Raw genomic sequence first — 25,291 nt, 5'->3', positions numbered from 1 at the left:
GAAAAAAAGCCTATGTTATACCATTTGAGGACGAATATAAAATAGGAGCTTTTTTATTTTTACACTTTTAAACAGTTTTTTTTGCATTTTTACGGACTTCTACATAGAAACCCCTATTGCAACTAGCGCTGCAACCTAAATTGCAACAAAAAATCATACAGAAACCCTTATTGCAACTAGCGCTACAACCACTTTAGAAACCCAAACCGTAAATTTGAAAAAAAAAAAGTTAAAAAAAGTAGTATATAAAATAATTCCCCTATACAATAACTATAGTTCATAAAAAAAAAATTAAATATATATTTTTTTAAAACTCACAAAAAATGAATACATTACCATTATAGAATTGTATATACAATTTACAATAAAATTGTGAACCAAATCTTTTTACTAACTGAGAAGAGCACTTTCAACAACTTCTTTACTCTATTCTTTAAAATATATCATAAAAACAACGCTCTATTCTCTTTTTAAATACATCGCTAAAACTATATTTTTTCTATTGCACAACAAACTTTTACATTATACCATACATTAACTTCTTTAAAATACATCACCAAAATATCATTTTTTTTTTAAATTTTAGTATATTTTATTCATTTCAAATATATAATATTAATATATGCACATACAAAAATAATTATTAAAATCCAAAAAAAAAATAATAAAATATGTTTATAGCATTGAATAGTATTCTATAAATGTAAAACATGAATAGTAAATTTTAAGGAAACTTTAAAATGAAGAAGGAATTTAGAACATCTGCTATAGCGTATTTTTAGTATGGTTCTTTAAATTTTTTTAAAGTTTCTCTATTTTAGAGAAACTCTTGTGAGTGTTTTACATTACACCATACATTATTTTTTTATACTTTTCTCTACATTACTAAATTAATATTATTTTTATTTTCTAAACTATTTTTTTTTTGAATGAAAATAATCTTTATTAGACAGAAACATCCGCTAAAATAATGGACTGAAGAGCAAGAGGAACATCACTCTCAGTAAAACGACGACCTGACCAATAACAAGCACCACGTGCCATACAGTGCGCGACTTTGTTAGCAGACCATTTAACATGACCAATAGAAACATTACTTAAAGAAGATAAAATAATTGACAATCTTGAACAAATAAACCAAAAATAGAAGGCATATATTATTGGAATTTATTTTACCAGGATCTTAGATCTACTCACAAGTATGTTGTTTAACATCCTAAATATGAACTTTCTAAAACAATAATAAACACATATAAAGTTAAGAAAACCTTACATTGGTTGCAGCGGAATAATATTTCTCCTTCCACTCACATCTCTAACCCTTGTATCCTTTCTGTCGCAGAGTATTATCAAGATCTGAGCCCGAATGTCCTTCTCTTTGAATTTGATCCTTCACGATCTTCCAAACTATGATTGAGGTACCACTTTCTGTGTGTGGGCACTACTCTATCACTAGGGTTTCGAAATTATGAAGAAGAAAAGAGTGAGAAAGGGTCGGCTATAGAGAGAAAGTGGAAGGCTCAGTTTTTCTGAAAGGCAATCTCTTGAATTACTGGAAAACTCTTAAAAACAAGCTTATTTTTGACTGAGCCATCACTTTTTATTTATAGGCAACTACTAGGTTTAGGTTAGTAATTATTTGGCATTAAAATAATGAAAATATTAATTGGAAAAAGCCAATCAAGTGGCCGGCCATAGGTGTTAGTGGGCCTCACTTGGATTTTGCAGTTTTCACAATTTTTATTTCTATTTTCTCAAAACGCCAATTTTCCAATTCTAACCATTTAAATGCCAAAACTAATTATTTAATAACTAAAATAGATTATTAAATAATATTGTCATTTAATATAATTATTAATTAGACATATAGAGTTTCTTAATTAATAAATAAACTTAGAATCTCTTTTCTTTACAATTTCACCCTTGCTTAGTGAAAATTCACAAATTAGACATAGCCTAATCTATAGAATTATAATTGATTAATCACAAATCAATTATTGAGTCTTACAAGAAGTATGGTCTCAACTAGAATGGGGACCATGGATCTATATTGCTGAGCTTCCAATAAACCGAACCGAATTTACCAAGTAAATTCTCTAACTTATTAATTCCTCGTTGAATCCACTCTTAGAACTTGGAATTGCACTCTCAAACTTATATAGAGCATTCTATATGTTCCACGATATAGATATGCTATCTCATTTAACCATCTTTATAATCTTAATGTGATCAAAGATCCTCTATATAGATAATTTACATCGAGATAGGATAAATTTATCGTTTTCACCCCTCAGTGTATTTGGCCCCTTAAAACACTTAGCTACCTGTAAATGATGTTTTAGTGATCTAAGAAATAGTCACTTAAACCAGAGCTCATCGATTTACTTCTATTTAGCTAAGCTCGAAGGGAATCATCACTTGACTTCTATACACCAGTAGAAGCTATAGATTCCATATTTATGTTCAACGCTCTCACTCAATCATACTATCATGTTTCCAAAATATACGTATCACCCTGACCCAAAAGTAGGCTTAACTAATAAATCAAAGAACATGAATAGCACTCCCGAGACTGAGCCTAAGCATATCAGGATTTAGATTCTTTTGATCTAAGATCAACTAGTGATATTGACTTGGAAAGATACAACGGTAAGTTTATAATATCTTGACTAAGTTCAATATCGGTCCAGTCCAATGTATACTCCATACATTCGAAACTAGTATACTTTACCAATGTCCTGAAAAGAACATAACACTTACTCCAAGTGTAAGTATACTTCATCGCTGATTATCACATCAGTGTAAATCCAAAACACTGATGAAACAGGGACTTAGTCTTTTGTATCATATAATTACAATCACATTCCACTGTGTTGACAATACTGTAATTGTGAATAAATATATGTTCTGGACTTAACTGATTTTGTGTATATATTAAATATATATATTAAACCATAAACATGAAAAATTCATGCAAACATAAATCACTTCAAACTTCTTAGATTGATAACTAATCAGATTGTAATGAGTTTTATTTAGGGCACAAAACCCAACATAGATACTGAACTAAGAATAGCTTGAACAACTAAAATGTAATCCGTCTCTAAAATGACATTTGACTCGTTATTCTTCTTTATCCAACTAAGTGCCTCTTTGACACTTAGAATCTCTGCAATTTCTGGCCGGCAACTGACAGAAGAAATAGTTGAAAAAGCCTCAATTAATCGGCCATCACAGCCACGTGCGACAAAACCAGTCCCGACCTCATTTGTGTCTTCGAAAACCGCCCATCCACATTAATTTTTAACTGTCCAGCAGCCGGTTTGGACTAGTGTTCTCTTGTGTGAGTGCTATTAGAGGGCATGGAAATCAAGTCCATCCTCTTAGACTTAGCACACGTCCATTGTCAAAGAGTGGTACGGGCCATCCAAACAACATCAGCAGCACTACAACTTTTACCATTCCAAAGCATATCATTCCGAGCCTTCCAAATTGTCCAACCAACCATGACAGCTTCTTCCACAAACCACATATTGCCTACTGCCAACACTTCCATAAACCAATCAAAAAAATTGGTAGCTACAGAATGGCCAACACAAAACGCTGATCAGAGCCAACAAGAGCGAGCAAAGGAGCATTGAACCAATACATAAAAAATTGACTCTTCCCTATAATTGCAAAACACACAATGTAAATCCACAGGGACATGTTTACTATGCAATTGAGAACGTGTAGGCAAACAACCCGAAAGAGCTTTTCAAACAAAATGTAAAACTTTAGGAGGGGCTTTAATTCCACAACATCTTCCAAACATCCTCCTCCATGGATGAGTTCCAATTACCATTGACCGACTGTAAGTGAGTATAGGCGCTTTTGACAGTGAAAAAACTAGTTGGATCCTTGTTCCAAAACCAACTATCACTCCCAAGATTAACACTCAAAGGCGTCTGTTTGATGAGCTCCACATCACGGGACACAAACAAGTCCTCAATAAGCTCTACATTATTAAAATAATAATTTTTGAACATGTATACAATATACAAAAATAAAATATTATCTATATATTATTAAAATAAGTTTAGAGAATGCATTATTTTTACATGTACAACAAGTTGTATTAGTTTAAATACATCTCTATTATATATATGTGTGTGTAATTTAAAGGAGCTAATGAAGGCCTTTTTTATCACATTTAATTAAAAATTTTAAGAAAATATCTATTATAAAGAGACTATTAAGAGCACTCACAACATCTCTAAAATAGAGAAGTGTTAAAAAATTTAAAGGACTGTACTAAATATGGGTGTGCAGAAAGTCATCCAATCCAATTACAAACAACCGATCCAATCCCAACCGATCTAATAGAATCGGATATCCAATCATATAATTGGATTGGATTGGGTGTAAATTTTGGAAATCTAATTGAATCGGATCGGTTGTTGGATGGGACATCCAATCCAATGGATAACCGACCAAACCGATCCAATTATCATCTAATGGTCATCCAGTTATATTTAGATATTTTTAAAATACATTTATAATTTTATATTTAATATATTTTATTTAAAAATATATATTAATTGATTTAATATACGCTTAACACATGCGATTAAAGAAAAAAAACCTTAGATCTAAAATATTAGTTTTTTCTTTCTAAACGCTAATAAAATTGTCAATGTGTATTGAATAAATTTTATTTTTTAGCGATTTTATTATGAGAACATGGGAATTAGGTTGGATTAATCTAATGTTTATTATCTATATATATGTTGGATTATAAAGTTTTAAATTATGTTTTTATATGTATATTTCTTTTTAATGAATTAACTCAAATGGTAGCTAAAATAGATTGGATGGATCCAATCTAATTCAATAAAAAATCAGTCAATGCATCCAATAGTTAGAACCGATCCAATCCAATAGATCCATTGGATCAGATGAATCAATTCGATTAGATTTGATCGGATGACAAAATTCAATATCTAATAAATAATTGGATTGGATCGATTGGGTCCAAATCCATTAGATGTGATCCAATGAACATCCTAGTACTAAGAATATACTATAGCAGATGCTCTATACTCTTTTTCATTTTGAAGTTTCTTTAAATACACTATTCATGTTCTAAATTTATAGCATACTATTTATTAATTGCTCTAAACATATATTTTATCAATTGTTTTCAGTTTTAATAATTCTTTATGTATGTGGATATGTGTATATAATAATATTAGGTTAATTAGGATTTTTATTCCTCGAACTTTGAGATGTACCAAATTATGCCCCTTAAATTTTTCTGATTGTTAAAAATCCCCCATGAACTATTGGAATTGTTAAATTTACGGACTTTTATCCAATTTTAGTAAGAAAAATCTAACATGGATGAAAATTCATTGAACATGATTTGGCATATGTTAAAGTTCGAGAGGCATGATTTGGTAGATATCAAAATCTGGGGAGCATGATTTAGTACATAAATAATCATTAAATTAGTAAAATTGAATGAATTTGGACAAAAGTCCTTAAATCTAATAATCTTAATAGTTCAGAGAGAATTTTTAATAGTCATAAAAGTTAAGGGGCATATAATTATTTAATACATGTCAAAGTTTAGGAGCAAAAATCCTAATTAGCCTTAATATTATATATTTGAAATGAATAAAATATAATAAGATTTTTAAAAGAGAAAATTTTGTGATGTATTTTAAAAAAAATTAATGTATAGTGTAATGTAAGAATTATGTTATAAATTAGAAAAAAAAAATTAAAATTTGAATGATATATGTTAAAGGATAGATGTGAGGAGGAGTGTTGTAAGGAAAAACAATACAGAAAGATTCTCTCTTATCAACATTTTATTATTATGCAGTGTGGTTGCAACCCTAGGGCCCAATCTATGGAGATATAATTTATTAGCCATACGATTAATATATAACGGATGTTGTGATGTTAAATGATATATTGACCATTGATTTTCTATATGAGAAAGTTAAAAAAAAATGGTGAGTGAGTGCTTTAACATAATTAAGAATTCGAGGCCTTTATAGTCACATGAACCTCATGACCTTATAGAGATCATTATGGCCTTTATTTTTCTATGATATGCATTTCCCCCTTACCTTGTACCCACTATAAAAAGGTCCGCCCCTATACATACAATACACTTCAAGAACAAGAGAATTCTTTGAATACAAGTATATTCTCCGGTAAGTCTTCTCTCAATGTTTTTACTCTTTTTTTTAGTACATATATATATGTATATCTTTTTTTATTTTACTTTCTAAGGTTAGGGTTTTAATTATTGTAAGATCCTCCACTAATTCTAGTATGTGCTAGCTTTAATATGGTTCATCTTGAACTTGAAAGCTTTACAAAACAGTAATGTTTATTTGCTCTTTTTTTGTAGAGCGAAATTGATATATTTTTTATTTAAAGAATAATACTTTTTCCTTTCTCAAAAGACGGTACTATTTCGTACAATACTGAATATCAAAGGATCACAAATGAGTGAGATATATAGAAGCAGTCTATTTTTTTGTTGGCATAAATAATATCTTTTACTCATTTTTTAACCATCTCTATGTGAGACTATCTTATTTTTCTATGAGCACGATTTGATTTTTCGTGAGCTTTATTTTACAGGATGTCTTTATTGTACATTATTATATGAAAAAATTATTATTATCAAAATTATTTAGATATCAAAAAATAAAAAAAGAATGTATATGTATATATTGTTGCACCATAAAATTTCCAACATTGTATATATATGATTTTATTTGCTTGTAATATCGATCATTACAATAGACAAAGTTTTGACACTTATATTTTGTGATAAAATAAGGCAGATCTATAGTCCATTTATAATCGTAGCTACACATATTGGTGAGGTGACATTGAATAATATTAGACAGGGAAATTTCAAATGGTGAAAAAAGAAATGGATATGGGTTTCTATAACCCTTATCATAGCAAAGAAGACATTAATGGCTTTGTGGACCTCACTCTTCGATTAGGATTACCTATTTATCACAAGAACCAAAATAATCCCAATATAATCTCCCAAACCCAGATGCTTCATCCTCATAATCAACTACAACCGCAACCACAACAACAAGCCCCATATTTTAATTATATCGAATATGCCTATCGTTTAAACCATTTTCATCAGGTATGTACTCTTTTCCCAATGTTTTAAATAATTTATGTTTTCAGTTTTGTATATGTAAAAACATCAGTGTGTGGCAAACAATGCAATTTTTTTATTGAAATAATTTTTTTTTTTTCATTTACATATATTAACAAATAAAGTCAGTCAAATGGCGGTTTTTATTTTTTTTTTCTTTTAATGTATTTTATTTTTTTTATTCCAATTTCCATTTTAGGTATTTATTGGTTCAATTTCTCTATAAATGAGAAATATTCTTGTCAATTTTTGTTGGGAATTAATTATGGGCAGATATATTTATATATATACAAACAAAATAAAGTCAGTCAAAATATAACTTAAAGTTAGTATACGCACGTACGTTTTAGAAATATATTTAGTAAATGAAAACAAAATAGCGTATATTTGAGTTTCTATATATATAAAAATGAAATAATAATATTATAAATATTGTCATGTAAACAAAGGAAAACCTTACTAAGATGCTACTTGAATGAACAGGGCATTTTAATTAATAATGATTATATGTTTATATATAGGAACAAGCCATGTCATATAAGAGTGGTGGCAATATAAACTTGATCATGAATGAAGATGTCAATAGCAGCAGTGGTTCGAATTTGAAAGTTGAACAAAACAATAATGTATACTTAACAAGTAACGGAAGCTACAACAACAGTACTACTTATTATGATGCACTACTGGAAGAAGATCAAGTAACATTAGCTCCTCTTCCTTACAGTTATAATAACAGTAATGACTCAATCTTCTTTTCTTGTTGGAGTCAGAACATCATGTAATACCCTTTGATAATGATACAATCTTAATAATAATACAATATTCTTAGGGATAGGAGAGTCACAGTACAACAATAGTGGTGTAAGTGATCAAAGTGTTCTTGTTATGGGGGAGGTGGATCCTGATGATGATTTCAACTGGTGTTCCAACTGTAATTGTTCTACTGGATTTAGATCATATACCCCTATCTGGTGCAATAATGCTCCTCTGGGCTCCAAGGTTCGTATATTAATTATTATATTATTTTAATATAACTTGACTATTTATTGCCACTGCGTCGAATGTACTTGTAATTTATTGTTATAAATTATTGTTGTCTATTATAATTGTTCAAAAGATTTTATGTTTCAGGTTGCTTGTGGAATCATGTATCGGAAAGTAGAAGAGAAGAGAGCAAAGGAGGAGAGTAGCATTACTTATTAAGTAGTGGCTTATTGTTCCATACCCTTAGCATTACTTATTAATTATTACAATAAGAAACTTTTATAAATTATATGTGGATTCATTTTATTAAGACTATATGTTAATTGCAATGATATTTTACAAGTTCTTCACAAAAGTACATGGATAATGATGAATATACATTACAAAAATTCTTTTTACTTTTTTTTTTTTCAATAATTAGTATTTTTTATATCTGAACTTTCGACACTGCCTCATTTTGACTTTTAAAATATACGACTTATTAAAAAAATTTCTTAAAATGCAACAGTTACATAATTATGCTCAATCTGTTAGATTTTGTTTCTTTTACCGTTAAAAATTAGTATGTTTACCCCTAAACTTTGACCAATACAAAATTTTACCATCTTTTATTAAAAAAAAAAAATTTAAAAAATACAATATTCTATTAATTCTGAAAAAAATTAATAAACATTATTTAAAAATCTTATAAAATATTATATTAATTAAAAAAATATTGATTTTACTTAAAAAACTAAAATTATTCCTTATTTTCAAACTTTATTTCATTTATAAACAGGTAACTTAAAAAATTAAACAAAAGTTATTGAGAATCCAATAAATAATTTAAACAAACTAAGATTTTTAAAGAAAATATCAAACTTATTTATATTTATAAACTCATATCTTAAATAAAGAAAAATAATTAAAAATTCAATAAACCTATTGTTATACTCAAATTTTGGCTACACTTCAGAAGTTGACACGTGTCCAATGTATGGAATACGAATCAATTCTAAATGATATCATTGAATGCATATTGAATAACTCGTTATTATTTAAAGGATAAATAGATAATATTCAAAACTCGTTGGCTTTATAGTCAAAAACGAGACAAGAATAATAACTATTGATCTACCTCGAAAAAAAGAAGAAGATATTCTTCATCCATCCGAGCAGAATAAATGTATCAACATAAACTGCCTTGCATTATATATAATGACAAGATCACCTCGCATTACAAAAGCCACAAAGAGGACATAGCGAGATGGAAACCTTCTTAACACTTAGTGTTTTTTCTTGTCAAGATGGACAAGAAAGATAACTCGAATTAGAGTAGATGTAACCTTCCACGTCAACAATAACCATCTATAAAGGATAAAACTAAAGAACGGTTTGGTAGTTATTTAGTATGATCTCACGTGTGATTTAAATGAAATGTGGGGATTGTCCATGTTTCATATATATTTATATTTAAATCTATCCATAAAAGAGTATCTACCAACCTAGGGGCAGAATCCATGAGAAAAGGGACAGCAATTGAGAAAGAATCATTATTATTCAGTATCAGTTGTTGTATTCTATACTCTAAAAATATCCCTAATAAGAAAGACTCGTGGAGTATGTAGATTTAACTACAAAACTGTGTAAAAATATCTGGAGTTTTTATATCTGTTATTATTTATTAATTTTTGTATAATATTTATTACTTGCTTAATGAAAATCTGCGTTAACACATGTAAAATCATTCTGAAAAAAAAAAAAATTAAACTAAAAAATGTTATCTTTACTTAAACAAACATACATTTTTAAAAAAATACAAAATAGACTCAACTTTGTTCCCGTAAAATTAAATTTTTAATATATATTTTTTCTAATGTCTAAAGGTATTTTTTAATAAAAAAATAAATAAATTTTAAATCGCTTAATTAGTTTTAAAATTTTAATTTCTTTTTTAATTTTCTTAATTATTCACAATAATTTTTTTAGGAATTATTACATAGAAAATATAAATTGGCACTTTATTTACAAAAATACATCTATAAGGTGTGAATAACATTTATACCTTTTATATGATTTTTTTTTTTGAAAGCAATGAATAAATTCATTAAAAAATATAATAACGTTATACAAGCTAGTTATGATAATGTTCATCAAATAAATACATAACATGTCATGATTCTCACGATACTTACATACATCCAGCAAAAACCTGGATCATCATATCTAGCCCAACAAGTTATTCATCCATCCAAAGAGTGATTCTATTTGGCAAATCAATACTTTTATGATTCAAAAAGAATGAAAGTAATTCAAGAAACTTAAATAACACAAGTGAAAACTAATCAAGATGAGATAATAGGGAGGAGAATCCTGTTGTATGTTTACCTAATTGTTAATGCCTAATTGCTATCTTGTTCTTGAAGTGAATGACAGATTATAAGTTAACCTAACTCTTTTCAGATCTTTTAGGTTCTAAACCACATGTTCTCTAATTAATCTCTTAATTAAACTAACATAAAATCAGCATTAAGCAATAATCTACTTGTCACATAGGTCATGTGAATACTCTCGTTTCACATAGAACATCGATTATCCAATTTTAGCATTCTCAATTCTCACTTTTCAGATTTTGAATTGAGATCATAGAACATGTAGAAGGTGATCAAGCTTACACATGGAACTAAACACAAATATAGACAATTTCACAATCAAGAATGGAGGAATGGCACTTAATCATTAACTAGGCAAAAACATTAAACAACAATCATCATCCTCCCTAAATGGGAAATTTAGTTCATAATCAAATCCATAACCATTCCTAAAACAATATTCAGCATAAAGAAATTAAAAAGGAATAGAAAAAGAAACTGTTGGTGGAATGACTCTGGATCTTCACTTTGCTCTTCTTGCCGCTCTTCACTGCGTTTTAGGTCTCCAGATCGCTCCCCCTAATTTCCAATCGCAGTTTTCTATTTATATCTAATTTTTAGGGTTCGTCGGACGAAAATACCCCTGACCGTACGGACGCTCACCGCGGCCACAGGGTATCTCGCCACGGCGACTGGGGCTTGTAAAAACCTCGTTTCCGTTCTCGAGTTATGGCCGCGGCGATGGTGATCTCGCCGCGGCGACTGGACCCAATTTTTCTACTTTGACATCTTTCAGTAAAATGGGCATAACTTTCTCTTACAAACTCCAAATGAGCTGATTCAAGATGCGTTGGAAAGATAAAAAAGAGATCTAAAACTTTTATGTTTTGACTTCTTCCAAAATATGATCAGAACATAGTCGAATTCAGGCTTTAAGTTTTAACTTTATTTTCTTTCAAAGTTTTCTCTATTTTATAAATCACTGTTTTCCGAAATTTGTCTAATTTATGCATTCCAAGTGTCGAAACCTGAAACCAAAGAAAAATAGCGTAATTCTATTCCAAAAATAATAATAAAGAAGAAAAACAACTATAAAATATGACCTGAAACTTAGGCTAAAAATAGCCTAACAAATACCCCCAAACTAAATCTTTACTCGCCCTCAAGGAAAGTTAAAACTCAAACTGAAATAAAACAATGCAATAGATAACTAAACATTCCAATGATTGAACTACCACTACCACCTGCACAACTTCAAGCAAATCAATAACCAGAATTTCAACTCAATAGCTCTAAGAATTAACTTGGATGCACAATTCAGAAGTATTCATATTGACACGAAACACCTCTTTTGACACTCATATCACAGTCATTCTACACTCTCCGGCATTCTGCTAACCCATGTTCAATAAGCTTGAATGACATACCTCTCTCCACTAATATGAACAATTCTTGCTCGGAATCAAAAGGTCTTTTTCGGTTACTATCATGGCTTAGGTAATACGGGTAGATGAGAAGTCATTTAGGCTACATTATACCATAAGTAAAATTATACCCAACAAGCACCCTCAATTATCCATTATTTCATCCCAAAGAACTAGTAAGAGATTACACTTTTCTTTTTTTTTCCTATGTGCCTACCTCATTGTTCACATTTGTTTCTCAAAAAGAAATTATCACATTTATGTTTCTTTTTTTTTTTCTTCTTCTTCTTTCTTTTTACAATAGAGGCACATCACATAACAACTATATTATTTTTTAATCCCTTACTTTCAAAATTGTTTCCCACTTACACACTTCATTCCCCCCAAACTTGATTAAAAGCTTATGGCATAATAAGGTACGTTGAGAATGAAAATAGTTAAAGATAGCAAATTACGCTTAGTTAAGTGGTGAGAATTTTAAAACAGGTTAAGGCTCAACTTTGGGTATACTAAGGATAAAACTTTTCAGGTAAGCTTGAAAGGCTCAATCGATCCAAAGAAAATTTGCCTAAATCCTTTTCCAAACAAAAATCATCAAGGATTTCGCTTCAAGAGAGTATGTCAAACAAGTTCTATTCCATGTCAAGCCAACATTCCACAATCCAAGTAGAATAAAAGTGATACACATCAAAAGTAAATGCTTTACATCTAAATGAACAACCTTCTTACACAACATCCAATTTAATTCAAAGAGGTCATGACTTAAGCACACGGTTAAAATTCCAATCCATTGCACAAGTAAACAGCAGTAGTTCAATCAATATTCCAGCTCAGATATCAATACATGACACTAACAATAACAAAGACTAACTAACTAAAAACGGGAAAACAAAAAAAAAACTAAATTTCTCCCCCCCTAACTAAAGATGCATATTGTCCCTAATGTGTTAAAATAAAATTGTGGTTGAGAGAGACTTACCTGAGCCCCATCAGAAGGGGTTTGGTGGACCCTTTGCATCCAAAAGAGCCCTCATAGAAAATCGACCACCAATAGTGTTAATTTCAGAGTTTTGCACAAGAGTAAGTTCACCTTCAGAACTACCACACATTAATCTTTTCCAACGACGCCGAATCGTTCGAAATCGCTCTTTAGGCTTTGCTCTCTTATTATCAGTTTTAACAAAAGAACCCTTTACCATCTCAATCTTGCAACAGGTAGGAATGTCGGTTGGGGCAAAAATATTAAAATTGACCTCTTCATCTTGCACTCACAACTTTAACTCTCCCTTTTAAACATCTATTAATGCTCGCCCCGTGGCTAAGAATGGTCTTCCCAAAATAATGGGAATAGTTGAATCTTCCTCCATATCAAGAATTAAGAAATCAGCAGGGAAGATAAACTTACCAACCTTCACCAACACATCTTCAATTATCCCACGAGGATGAGTCAGAGAATGATCCGCTAGTTGTAAAGTTACTGTTGTGGGCTTTGCTTTTCCCAATCCTAGCCTTTTGAAGACAGACAAAGGCATTAGATTAATGCTTGCTCCCAGATCACAAAGAGCTTTAGTTTCCACCGAACCCCCTATAGAGCATGGAATATTGAAACTACCCGGATCTTTAAGCTTGGGCGGTAGTTTCTTTTGCAAAATTGCACTGCACTCCTCTGTGAGTGCCACTGTCTCGAATTCTTCCAACTTCCTTTTCTTAGCCAAAATTTCTTTCATGAACTTCAGGTAAGTTGGCATTTTCTCCAAGGCCTCCGCAAGTGGAATGTTAATGTGTAGCTTCCTAAATATTTCAAGAAATTTTGAAAACTACTTGTCGAGGTTGTTCTTGCGGAGTCTTTGAGGGTAAGGAATTTTAATATGGTGATCTATGCTGATCGGAGGTGAAGCTTCTTTCGGTGCAAGACCCTCAGTAGTGTTCTTTTCCTTTGGTGCCTATGTTTGTGCCTGTTGATCCTGAACCCCATCTTCAACAGGTTGCTTGCCACTAGGTCCCTCATAACTCTTTCCACTCCTCAAGGAAATTGCTTTACATTGCTCTTTTCCTTTTGCCTCACTAGTGCTAGGTGAATTTTCTTGAGCTTGTTTTGCCACTTGAGTAGCTTATTGTTCCATCTGAGTTTCTAGAGTTTTAATAGAGGCTCTAGTCTCCATCATGAATTGGAGCAATAAATCAGCTTGGATATTGGAGCCTCTGTTGGGTTTTATGCCCTAAATAAAACTCATTTCAATATAATCAAATTTACTTATTAATATAGATCGGAAATAACATTTAATGTTGCATGGTTCACATGATTTATTTCATGATTATATGTACATAATGTATAAATTCATCTGAAACCCTTTTCACATACTTGATCCTGTTTATTGTGCCGTCAACACATTGGAAAGTAAACATGACGATGTGAATAAAGTTTCCTAGATTTATCAGACATAGGGTTTTACTGATATGATAATCTACAACAGAGTTTACTTGCATTTGGAGAAGTGCTATGTTCTTTCCAGAGCATTGGTTAAAGTAAAGCTCAGGTTGGATGCATGGAGTATGCATCGGAAGGGACCGATATTGAACTTTGACTTAGATTTATTAAACTTACCGTAATATCTATTCAAGTCAATATTGCCTAGTTGATCCTAGATCAAATGTTCTTAATCCTGTTATGATTAGGCTCAATCTTGAAAGGCTATTCGTGTTCTTTGATTTGTTAGTTAAGCCTACTTTTAGGTCAGGGTGATACGTACATTTTGGGAACACGTAGTGCAATTGAGTGGGAGCGCTAACATAAACATGGAATCTATAGCTTCTATCTGGCGAATAGTAAGCAAAGGATGATCTCCTTCGAGCTTGACCAAACGAACATAAATGGTGGAGTACTCATTTCACATAAGCTGAAATATCATTTATACGGGGTCAAGTGTTTTAAGGATAAAATGCATAGTAGGGTGTAACGGTAATCAAATCCCTTTACAGTGTAGATCATTCATATAGAGGATCATTGATCACATTAGGATTATAACAATGGATAACTAATGATGTGTCTATATGATGGAACATATAGAGCATTCTATATAACTGAGAGTGCAATTCTAAGTTCTATGCGTGGATTCAACGAAGAATTAATAAGTTAGTGAATTTTAGTAATAAATTCTTGATCTACTTATTGGAAGCTCGGTTATGTAGAGCCATGGTCCCCGCACTAGTTGAGATAATATTGCTTGTAAGACTCATATAATTAGTTTTGATTAATCAATTATAATTCTCAATTTAGACTATGTCTATTTGTGAATTTTTCACTAAGTAAGGGCGAAATTGTAAAGAAAGAGTTTTAGGGGCATATTTGTTAATTATGATACTTTGTATGCTTCAATTAATAAATATGATAAATGACAATATTATTTAATAATTTTTTATAGTTATTAAATCGTTAGAATTGGCATTTAAATGGTTGAATTAGAAAATTTGCGTTTTTGAGAAAATCAGATGCAGAAAAGGTAAAACTGCAAAATTGCAAAAAGTGAGGCCCAAATCCACTTAGCATGGCCGGCCACTTTTGTAGGAAATTTAAACTGATATTTTCATTATTTTAATGCAAAATAATTCAAACCTAACCCTAGTGGAATGCTATAAATAGATAGTGAAGGCTTCAGGAAAATTACACTTCTGATTCAGAAAAACCTGAGCATTCTCTCTCCCTATCTGCCAGACCACTCCCTCTCTCTTTCTTCCCTCTTAAATTTCGAAATTCTTAGTGTATGAGTAGTGCCCACACACAGCAAGTGATACCTCAATCATAGTGAGGAAGATCGTGAAGAAAGACTTTCAGCGAGAAGGAGTTTCAGCGTCAAAGATTCAGAGAAAGAGATCCAGGTTCAGATATTGATAATGCTCTGCTACAGAAAGGAATCAAGGGCTAGATATCTGAATGGAAGGAGTCATATTATTCCGCTGCATCCAATGTAAGGTTTCCTAAACTTTATATGTGTTTATTTCATCGTTTTAGAAAGTTCATATTTAGGGTGTTAATAAACATACTTGTGAGTAGATCTAAGATCCTGGTAAAATAAATTCCAACAACTGGCCTCAAAGCCATGATAATTGATTTTCTTGCAATAAATTTGGATCTTAAAACGATTGTTTGATGTTTTTTGGATGGTATCATGTTGTATTGAGTGTTATTTGATGATTGATTGATGTTTGTGAATTTTCGTGAAAAATAATTGAATATATATTTCTGACATTATTTTTATTGGATAGTATGGAAAAAATTAAGCAAGTTACTTTTTTACAGAACACAATTTTGATTTAATTTGAATTAGTTATGATTTTTTGAAGTTTCGAAAAAATCGGGGTTGAGCTGAATCCCACCTGCGCGAGCGGAGAGGCTGCTAGCAGCCGCCTGCTTTTTCATGCTTTTTCATGGAATTAACTTCCGATTTTTTGTGTAGTTCTGTATTTATACATTTACTATTCCTAATTCAATTCTAATTATCATAATTAATTTATTTAATATTTTTTAAATTTAATTCATGATATTAGTGTAATTTGAATTTGAAAATAGTAAGTATCTATCTTTTTTGCTTAATTATCTATTTTATTTTTAAATTTGATTATATCTTATCTTATTTTTAAATTTAAGGTCAGATTTTAAATTTTTAAATTAAATCTTTTTTTCAAATAATTTGACCTTATTTAAATTTAAAATAAGATAACTATAATCATGTAATTTTAAATAGATGTAAGATATTTTGCTAACTTTTAAATTTTGTTATATTATTTATTTAAATTACATTTAAAATCTGAAAAAGATATTCATTTATTTTTTTAAATTTTTTATTTAATTTTTATTTATAAAATAACATTTAAATTTTAAAAGTAGTTAGCAAATTTTGAAATGATATTTAGGTTGGTTGAAACCTAATTTTTCAAAATTGTAGGTTTAATTTTAAATTTAATTTTTTTAAAATTTTCTAATTTTTCGAAAATATTTTATTTATTTAATTAATTATTTCGAAATTAATTATTTAATTTAAAATTAAATAAATCCTACATCCAACTATCCAGCTAACCTTGTTGCAGGAGTATGTGTTTTAGCTTGTGTGTAAGTTTTCAAAACCTATTATTGCTTGATTGCAAATAGCTATGGTTAACTTGTTGATAGATCCAATGATCTGATTTTAACTCATGGCTCCCTTGGTCAAGTTAATAATTTGTAACAGGTATATTTACAATCTTCTTTCATCTGTGTATGACCTAGCAACATGATAGGACCCATCCAAAGTGTGCCTGTGTGAGCCTATGTGTTTAATTTCATTATAGATGCATATAGGTTGCTGTTGCTAAATAAAATGTCATAGTTCTTGATAGATTTTATTTAGGCCCATTTAGTTTTTGGGCTTAGTCAATTAATAACAGTTGTTCATTTTAAGGTTAAATTCCTCTCTTTTGGGCCTTGTGTGAGAGTTGGAAGCCATAGTAGTGGGTACGACATACTGAACCCAGCACCCCCTCACATGAACCACCCCAATTGTGAAGGCCCATTTGCCTGATTTGAATAACTGTACTAGGTTAATTAAACTAGTTTAACCTAATAAAATTGATTAGCAACATGATTAATTTCATTTATTTTGAAATTAATTTAAGAAAATTATAGTTTAAAGAATTTTTTTATTTTAAGCTAAACTATATGTATTTTCTTGTATTTAATTAAATATAGAATTATAACCATCTAGATTCTTTGTGAAGCTTAATTTAAAATTTTCATTAAATATTCTTATTTAAGTTGATATTTAGTTATCTATAACTAACCAACTTAAATCTGAATATGTTTTGGATTTAAAATTTCAAAATTAAGTTGAGGAATTTTAGGCATTGGTTATTAAGATTCTTTAGTGTAATAACCAAAGTATTTGTTATTACTTTTTAGTATGTTAGTCTAGATATCTCGATGTGGAAATAATTATTTCATAGAATACGGTATTTTAAAAGTTTTTTTTTTTAAAAAAATAGTATTTATTTGATAAATTTAGACTTGAGTAAATTAGTATGAGCTGCCTAGTTCATTCCGTACTAGACTTGTAGAATTAGGAAATAAGTTTAGTTAATATCATTATTATGATTAATTATTTATGGGGATGGTTAATGATTTTAGAGAATGTTGCATATATTTATACATATAGCATAAGGTATAAAAGTTTTGGTGATGAGATATAACACATGGAATTGTGTTAAAAGCTTAGGAGCCTTGCATGCCAATTTATTATTTGGACGGGTGGCATTCCAAAATGGGGTATGTATCACATTTAGGGTATATATACATATTATTAATGAGGAGATGGTAAATAGTTGATATTACCTAGGTTTATAAAAAAATGGAACTAACTCTACACGTGGGGTGTAAGGAGGTTTTAGTGGAGGAGGTTATAGTTCAAATGAGTAAATAATTTGAAAAAAAAAAATAAAAGAATAAAGCTATGTGTGCATATGGGGTCTTGGACGTGACTTTGAATCATTCTCCAACTGTTATCGCATGAAGAATGAGTCTAGGAGACTATGTGTCATTATATGATTAATCCACTTATTAAGTAATTTTAAATTTTAACCTTAGTTAGTTAGTATGTGATGGTATGATTATGAGTGAGGTGTAGTTTAGTATTTAAGGCCTATAAGTAGAGGGTTTGAGCTCACCTCTTTCCTCATTCACTTAAAAGATAAGCTTTAGATAAAACGCTCTCATAATCTCTCTCAATCTTATTGTGCTCTCTAATCAAAGCTACCATCAATATTTTCTATTAACCTATTTTGTTCCCTTAAAGCTAAACCATCGGCACTCCAATTATTTCATCTTTTCCCTTCTTCCATAGCCAATCACTTATTCTCCAAGAGCCAAGGCAGAACATCAACACCCTATTTTATTATGACCACCGCCATCCTCTCATAAATATATAAATATATATCCTTCATTATATTGGCATCACATCACTATCATGTTACGTTCAAGTTTTAGTATTCAACTACATCTTATTGGAAGCTAAGGTATATCATTTTATAATTTTAGGTTTCTAAATTCAAATTTAAGGTTTCATATATATAAATATATATATTTATATATACCATTCTGATATGTTCTAATTAATAATTATGAAATTTAGGTTGTTCATAAAATAATTTTTAGTTCTCAAGGATCACTTTTGCAATCAAGCTAGGATCTCCACATTCGAGGTAAGGAAATTAAGTAGAAAAACATAAGTTTTCTGTATGTAATAACATTCATAGAAAGAGTGGGAATAGTAAAAGAGAAGTTAACTAAGGTCTTCTGCCTGACTCTTTATTGTTTGTTATTTAATGTACTGTATAATATATATTTAAATAATATGTTTATAAGATTCATGTTATTTATGTATGTTTACACTATTAGAGCATGGCCATTGCTAAAGATATATATATTTAAATAATATGTTTATAAGATTCATGTTATTTAAGTATGTATATAAATAGTGTGTTTATAAGATTCACATTATTTAATTATGATTGTTATGTTATTTAAATAATGTATAGTAGTTTGACATTATTTAAATTAGGTAGATTATAATGTTACATGGTTTGACCGATAAGATAATGGTTAAATACTTGACTGTTGGGTCTATATGGTAGATAGGGGGCCATTTAGTAGTGGGTACGATTTTACTGAACCCAGCCCTCCGCCATTTAGTCCAATAGCTCGGGTTTATTTGCCAAAGTCGGACTTGGGCGTAATCATTTTATGTGATTTAGCTTAGAACCTAGTTATTAGCTACTAGTGATATGATTAAGTTTATGTTTTGCTAGTTGTCAATATATGTGCATGTGCATTTTTAGTTAAGTTTTATTTTTATTTATGTGACTACCTGACACACATTTCCTTACTGAGTTTAGTAGCTCACCCTTATCAAATTACCATGTGCAGACCAAGGTAACTGAAAGTCTAGAATGCTGGTGGCGAGTGGAACTTTGGACGCTTGTGTGTGTGAACTCGCTGAGGGCCATATAACTGCGGGTGGTCTAGGACACTCTATTTATTTATTTATTTACGCTATTAAGTTTATGTCGCAATTATTTTAGTTATTATTTATTATGTCTTTTGTACGAAAACTGGCCAGTTGTGAATATTTTCAAGTATTAAATAAAAATGCGACATTATAATTTTCCGCATTTAACGCTTGTAAATAAAATTAGTATTTTTATAAAAGTACGGGCGTTAGAGTTTTGGTATCAGAGCCACAGTTATATCGGTCCTGAACGTTCTCACGAGTTACACACATCAGCCAAAAAGTTTCCGCTTCCCACCAAGTAAGTCTCATTATATATGCTTGCATTTTATGTGTATTTGTGTAATTTTTAAATTTGCATTTTACTTCAAAAAAAAAAAAAACACCTTAGTACCAATATCCAAGTTTAGGTACTACCCATATGAAATAATTTTTTTTAATACATATAAATATATTTCAAGTTAGTTTAAAATAAAATTTTTGGGTGAAATTTTAGAACTTGATGTTAGATAGCACCATATGACTCTTAAAAAAAAATGTGTGTTTTATTATTGTATGTGATTATTTATAAATAGAAATTATTTTTGAACTAGTTATGTAAGTATGGGCATTTTTTTTTTTTTGAAAATAGTGATATCTTATTTAAGTTTATCTTCTTTTAGTGATTCTAAGAAACAAACAAAGAACATTAGGAAATAATGTCTCCAAGAAGATCAGTTCGAATCAACGGCAATAGAAACATACACGTGGATGCAGCTCCAGCACCCGCAAGGGGCGGAGGCCGAGGTGATGGTAGACGCGGAGGCCGACGTGGAGGCCAAAGCGGTAGGGGAGGTAGACAAGGAGCATCGGTAGCACCGGTAGATGAAGTAGCACTCGAACAACAACAAGCACCTCCCAATGCTCAAGCTGAGATACTCCGAGAAAACGCTTGTATACGTGAGGAGCTAACTCAAGAAATTGCAAGGCTACGAGCTCAGAATGAAGAGTTACGCCGGAATCAAAATCCAGCCGTTAGAAACCTAGCTCTTCAACCAGTTGCAATGAATCCAGAACTAATACAACATTTTGAACCTGTGTACGAGCGATTCAGGAAACAACAACCACCAATATTCAATGGGAGCTCGGACTCACTTGAAGCTGAGGAATGGTTGCGCTCAGTGGAGTCCATATTGGAATATATGGACCTCAATGATAGGGAAAGAGTATCCTGTGCTGCCAGCCTACTTAAAAAGGATGCACGGATCTGGTGGGAAGTAGTAAGACAGAGTCGCAACATAACAACTATGACCTTGTTGGACTTTGTTGATGTGTTCAACAGGAAGTACTACAGTGCCGCCATACTGGCTGCAAAAGAAGATGAGTTTATGAATCTGAGGCAGAACAATCTCACTGTCACGGAGTATGCTAGGCAATTTGACCGTCTGGCAAAGTTTGCACAAGAGATCGTACCAACCGAGGCCCTTCGGGTCAAAAGGTTCTTAAAAGGGATGAACCCCATGATAAAAAAAGATGTGAAAATCATGGTGGGGACCAACACAGTTTATGCTGAGGTGTTAGAAAAAGCTCTCGAAGCTGAGTTGCTCGAAAATGATATAAAGAAGGAGAATGCTGCTAAGTGGGAAGCCCGAAGAAATAATGGAGGAAATCAAGAGAATAAGAGAAAACATGAGGGAAATCACGGTAATGATCGTGATAAAAAGGGGAAAGAAGTGGTCCAAAATAACAACAATGGGGTGAAAAGGTCCTATGTAGAATTCCCAATTTGCCCCACATGCAATAAAAAACATCTTGGGGAGTGTAAGATGAAGTCAGGGGTGTGCAACAATTGCGGGCAGCCAGGCCATCTGAAGAAAAATTGCCCAAAGGGACAAAAGAAGGAGAACCAAGCCGCTCCTGCTCGAGTGTTTGCTCTCACCAGAGGAGAAGCGGCCACAAGCAACACTGTTGTCTCAGGTCAGGTTTCTATTTACGGATTGCCTTGTAATGCTCTCTTTGATTCTGGAGCTACTCATTCTTATATAGCTACTAGGTTAATTGATAGTATAGATAAGCCATGTGACCTACTTAGATGTGGTATTGTGACGGAATTACCCTCAGGAGAAACCATGCTATCAACAAGAAGAAAGCGAGATGTACCTATCATAATCGAAAGCAAAGAACTCATGGGCGACCTAATAGAGCTGGGAATGAAGGAATATGATGTTATACTTGGGATGGATTGGCTATCTAGTCACGGTGCGACAATCAATTGCCGAAAGAAACTGATCGTTTTTGAAACAAAGGCTGGGGATCGATTTATATTCAAGGGTGACAAGCTAGCCCTTAGGACTCCATTAATCTCTTCCCTGAAAGCTAGTCAGCTAATGAAGGCGGGATGCATGGCATTCTTGGCCAGCGTAGTGGATCGAGCAATAGAGACGCAACTAAATGTGGAGAATGTGCACATAGTTTGTGAATTTCCAGAGGTCTTTCTAGAAGATCTACCGGGACTACCTCCAGAAAGAGAGGTGGAGTTCATCATCGAATTAGCCCCAGGGACTAATCCAATTTCAAAGGCTCCATACAGAATGGCACCCAATGAGTTAAAAGAGCTTAAAATACAACTACAGGAGCTCTTAGACAAAGGATTCATTAGACCGAGTTACTCACCTTGGGGTGCGCCGGTACTCTTCGTCAAGAAGAAAGATGGAAGTATGAGGATGTGCGTGGATTACCGTGAGCTCAACAAGGTGACCATCAAGAATAAGTATCCTTTGCCAAGGATTGACGACCTCTTTGATCAATTGCAAGGCTCGGCTGTGTTCTCAAAGATTGATCTAAGATCTGGGTATCACCAGCTGAAGGTCCGGAAGGAAGACATACCCAAGACAGCCTTCAAAACACGGTATGGACACTATGAGTTCTTAGTAATGTCTTTCGGACTAACTAACGCCCCAGCAACCTTCATGGATATGATGAATAGGGTGTTCAAGGAGTACCTAGATAAGTTTGTTGTTGTATTCATTGATGACATTCTTATCTACTCCAAAACCGTGGAGGAACATGAGGAACACCTGAGGATGACTCTAAGCCGACTTAAGGAGAACCAACTATATGCCAAATTCAAGAAATGTGAATTCTGGTTAGAGAAGGTGGCATTCCTAGGCCATATAGTTTCCAAAGATGGAGTCGAGGTGGATCCTACAAAGATCGAAGCGGTCAAGAGCTGGCCAACACCTAAGACTGCAAGTGAAGTAAGAAGCTTCTTGGGTCTAGCTGGTTACTATAGACGCTTCGTTGAAGGATTTTCCAAGATTGCAACTCCTCTAACCAACTTGACTCGAAAGACGCAGAAGTTTGTCTAGTCAGAAAAGTGTGAGGGTAGCTTCCAAACACTTAAGGACAAACTAATAACAGCCCCTGTATTATGTGTTCCCAATAACAGGGATAAGTTTGTGGTGTACTGCGATGCATCAAAACAAGGGCTGGGATGTGTGCTGATGCAAAATGACAAAGTAGTAGCATATGCCTCAAGACAACTTAAGGAGTATGAACAGAGGTACCCAACACACGATCTGGAGTTGGCAGCAGTAGTTTTTGCGCTAAAAATATGGAGGCACTACCTCTACGGGGAGAAATGTGAAATTTATACCGACCACAAGAGCCTGAAGTACTTCTTTACGCAAAAAGAACTCAACATGAGGCAGAGGCGATGGCTAGAGCTTGTTAAGGACTATGATTGTGAAATCCACTACCACCCGGGGAAGGCCAACGTAGTAGCAGACGCGCTAAGTAGACGCAGTTATGCCAGCTTGGCAATACTGGCAAAAATAGAAAGGCCACTACAACAAGAACTCCAGAGAAGTGGTATAGAGATCATTACTCCAAAACTAGCCAACCTAACCATTGTCTCAACGCTGCTACAAGAACTTAAAGATGCACAGATTCTTGATGAGTTCTTACAGAAGAAGAGAGCAGGCTTGCCAGAGAAGGAGGCAGAGGATTTCTCTGAAGGTACAGACAGCATGCTGAGGTATAAGGGAAGAGTGTGTGTAGCCAATGACGTAGAGCTTAAAAGAAAGATCATGATGGAAGCACACACTACACCCTACTCAATGCATCCAGGGTCAACCAAAATGTACAATGACTTAAAAACCTTGTATTGGTAGCCAGGGATGAAGAAGGATGTAGCTGAATTTGTAGCTAGATGCCTCACATGTCAACAAGTTAAGGCTGAACATCAGAGACCAGCAGGGATGTTGCAACCCCTGGAAATCCCTGAATGGAAGTGGGAAGATATAGCCATGGATTTTGTGATAGGACTACCCCGAACAACCAAGCAACACGACTCAATTTGGGTAATTATAGATAGACTTACAAAGTCAGCACACTTTGTTCCAATAAAGTCTACTTACAACGCAGAGCAGTACGCTGACTTGTATGTACAGGAGATATTCATGAGGTTGCATAGAGTTCCAAAGACGATAGTCTCTGATAGAGGTTCAGTATTCACCTCCAAGTTCTGGGAGAGTCTACATAAGGCAATGGGGACGCGATTGAAATTAAGTACATCATTTCATCCCCAAACAGATGGACAATCGGAACGCACCATCCAAATACTCGAGGATATGCTTCGAGCGTGTGCATTGGACTTCACTTGCTCGTGGAGTAAATATTTACCTCTAATGGAGTTCTCCTACAATAATAGCTATCAAGCCACAATCAAAATGGTGCCATATGAAAGGATGTATGGACGAAAATGTAGATCACCGCTTCATTGGGATGAAGTAGGAGAAAGACGCTACTTAGGTCCAGAAGCAGTAAAAGAAGCTTCAGAAGCAGTTGAAAAGATACGGCAAAGGATACTCACCGCCCAAAGTAGACAGAAAAGTTATGCAGATTTGAAAAGACGGGAGGTTGAGTTTTTCGTAGGAGACTTAGTGTTCTTGAAGGTATCACCTATGAAGGGGATTATGCGCTTCGGAAAAAGGGGAAAGTTAACCCAAGATTTATAGGTCCTTTTGAAATACTGGACAGAGTTGGTCAGGTAGCTTACCGTTTGGCCCTACCGCCAACATTAGCAGAAACGCACAATGTTTTCCATATATCCATGTTACGGAAGTATGTACCTGATCCGACACATGTGCTTAAATACGAGAACTTGAACTTGCAGCAGGACATGAGTTATATGGCACGCCCTGTGCGCGTGATAGAAAAAGGAATAAAGGTCTTACGAAATAAGACTATACCCTTAGTCAAAATCCTGTGGAGTGATAGTTCTGACAGAGAAGCGACATGGGAGTTGGAAAGGGACATGCAGAATCAGTACCC

The 25,291-nt window shown here is 32.6% G+C and overlaps 2 protein-coding genes and 1 long non-coding RNA gene across 6 annotated transcripts; all 3 read left to right on the top strand.

Annotated features, from left to right (window-relative positions):
- Positions 1–5,936: 5,936 nt before the first annotated feature.
- On the top strand, positions 5,937–8,545 carry LOC115714880 (uncharacterized). 4 transcript variants are annotated; one of them, XM_061114168.1, is made up of 5 exons: positions 5,937–6,206; positions 6,915–7,171; positions 7,708–7,921; positions 8,016–8,185; positions 8,318–8,545. In XM_061114168.1, exons 1-5 carry the CDS (start codon positions 6,098–6,100, stop codon positions 8,387–8,389), a joined length of 822 nt encoding a protein of 273 aa, XP_060970151.1. In that variant the 5' UTR covers positions 5,937–6,097; the 3' UTR covers positions 8,390–8,545. The 4 variants fall into 4 exon arrangements, with proteins under 4 accessions (XP_060970151.1, XP_060970153.1, XP_030499501.2 ...); XM_061114170.1 differs by having other exon boundaries at positions 5,940–6,206; positions 6,849–7,171; positions 8,318–8,544; XM_030643641.2 differs by having other exon boundaries at positions 5,941–6,206; positions 6,911–7,171; positions 8,318–8,543.
- A 10,555-nt stretch (positions 8,546–19,100) lies between these two features.
- On the top strand, positions 19,101–20,141 carry LOC133036513 (uncharacterized). Its single transcript, XR_009687133.1, has 2 exons — positions 19,101–19,172; positions 19,897–20,141. It is a non-coding gene; the product is annotated as an uncharacterized LOC133036513 (long non-coding RNA).
- Positions 20,142–20,676: 535 nt separating this feature from the next.
- LOC133036979 (uncharacterized) lies at positions 20,677–23,437 on the top strand. Its single transcript, XM_061113768.1, has one exon. The coding sequence runs from the start codon at positions 20,677–20,679 to the stop codon at positions 23,323–23,325; it is 2,649 nt and encodes an 882-aa protein (XP_060969751.1). The 3' UTR covers positions 23,326–23,437.
- The last annotated feature ends 1,854 nt before the right edge of the window (positions 23,438–25,291 follow it).

This window comes from Cannabis sativa, chromosome 4 (genome assembly GCF_029168945.1).
Source record: "Cannabis sativa cultivar Pink pepper isolate KNU-18-1 chromosome 4, ASM2916894v1, whole genome shotgun sequence".
Classification (NCBI taxonomy): domain Eukaryota; kingdom Viridiplantae; phylum Streptophyta; class Magnoliopsida; order Rosales; family Cannabaceae; genus Cannabis; species Cannabis sativa.
This window is presented reverse-complemented; position numbering and strand designations above follow the sequence as displayed.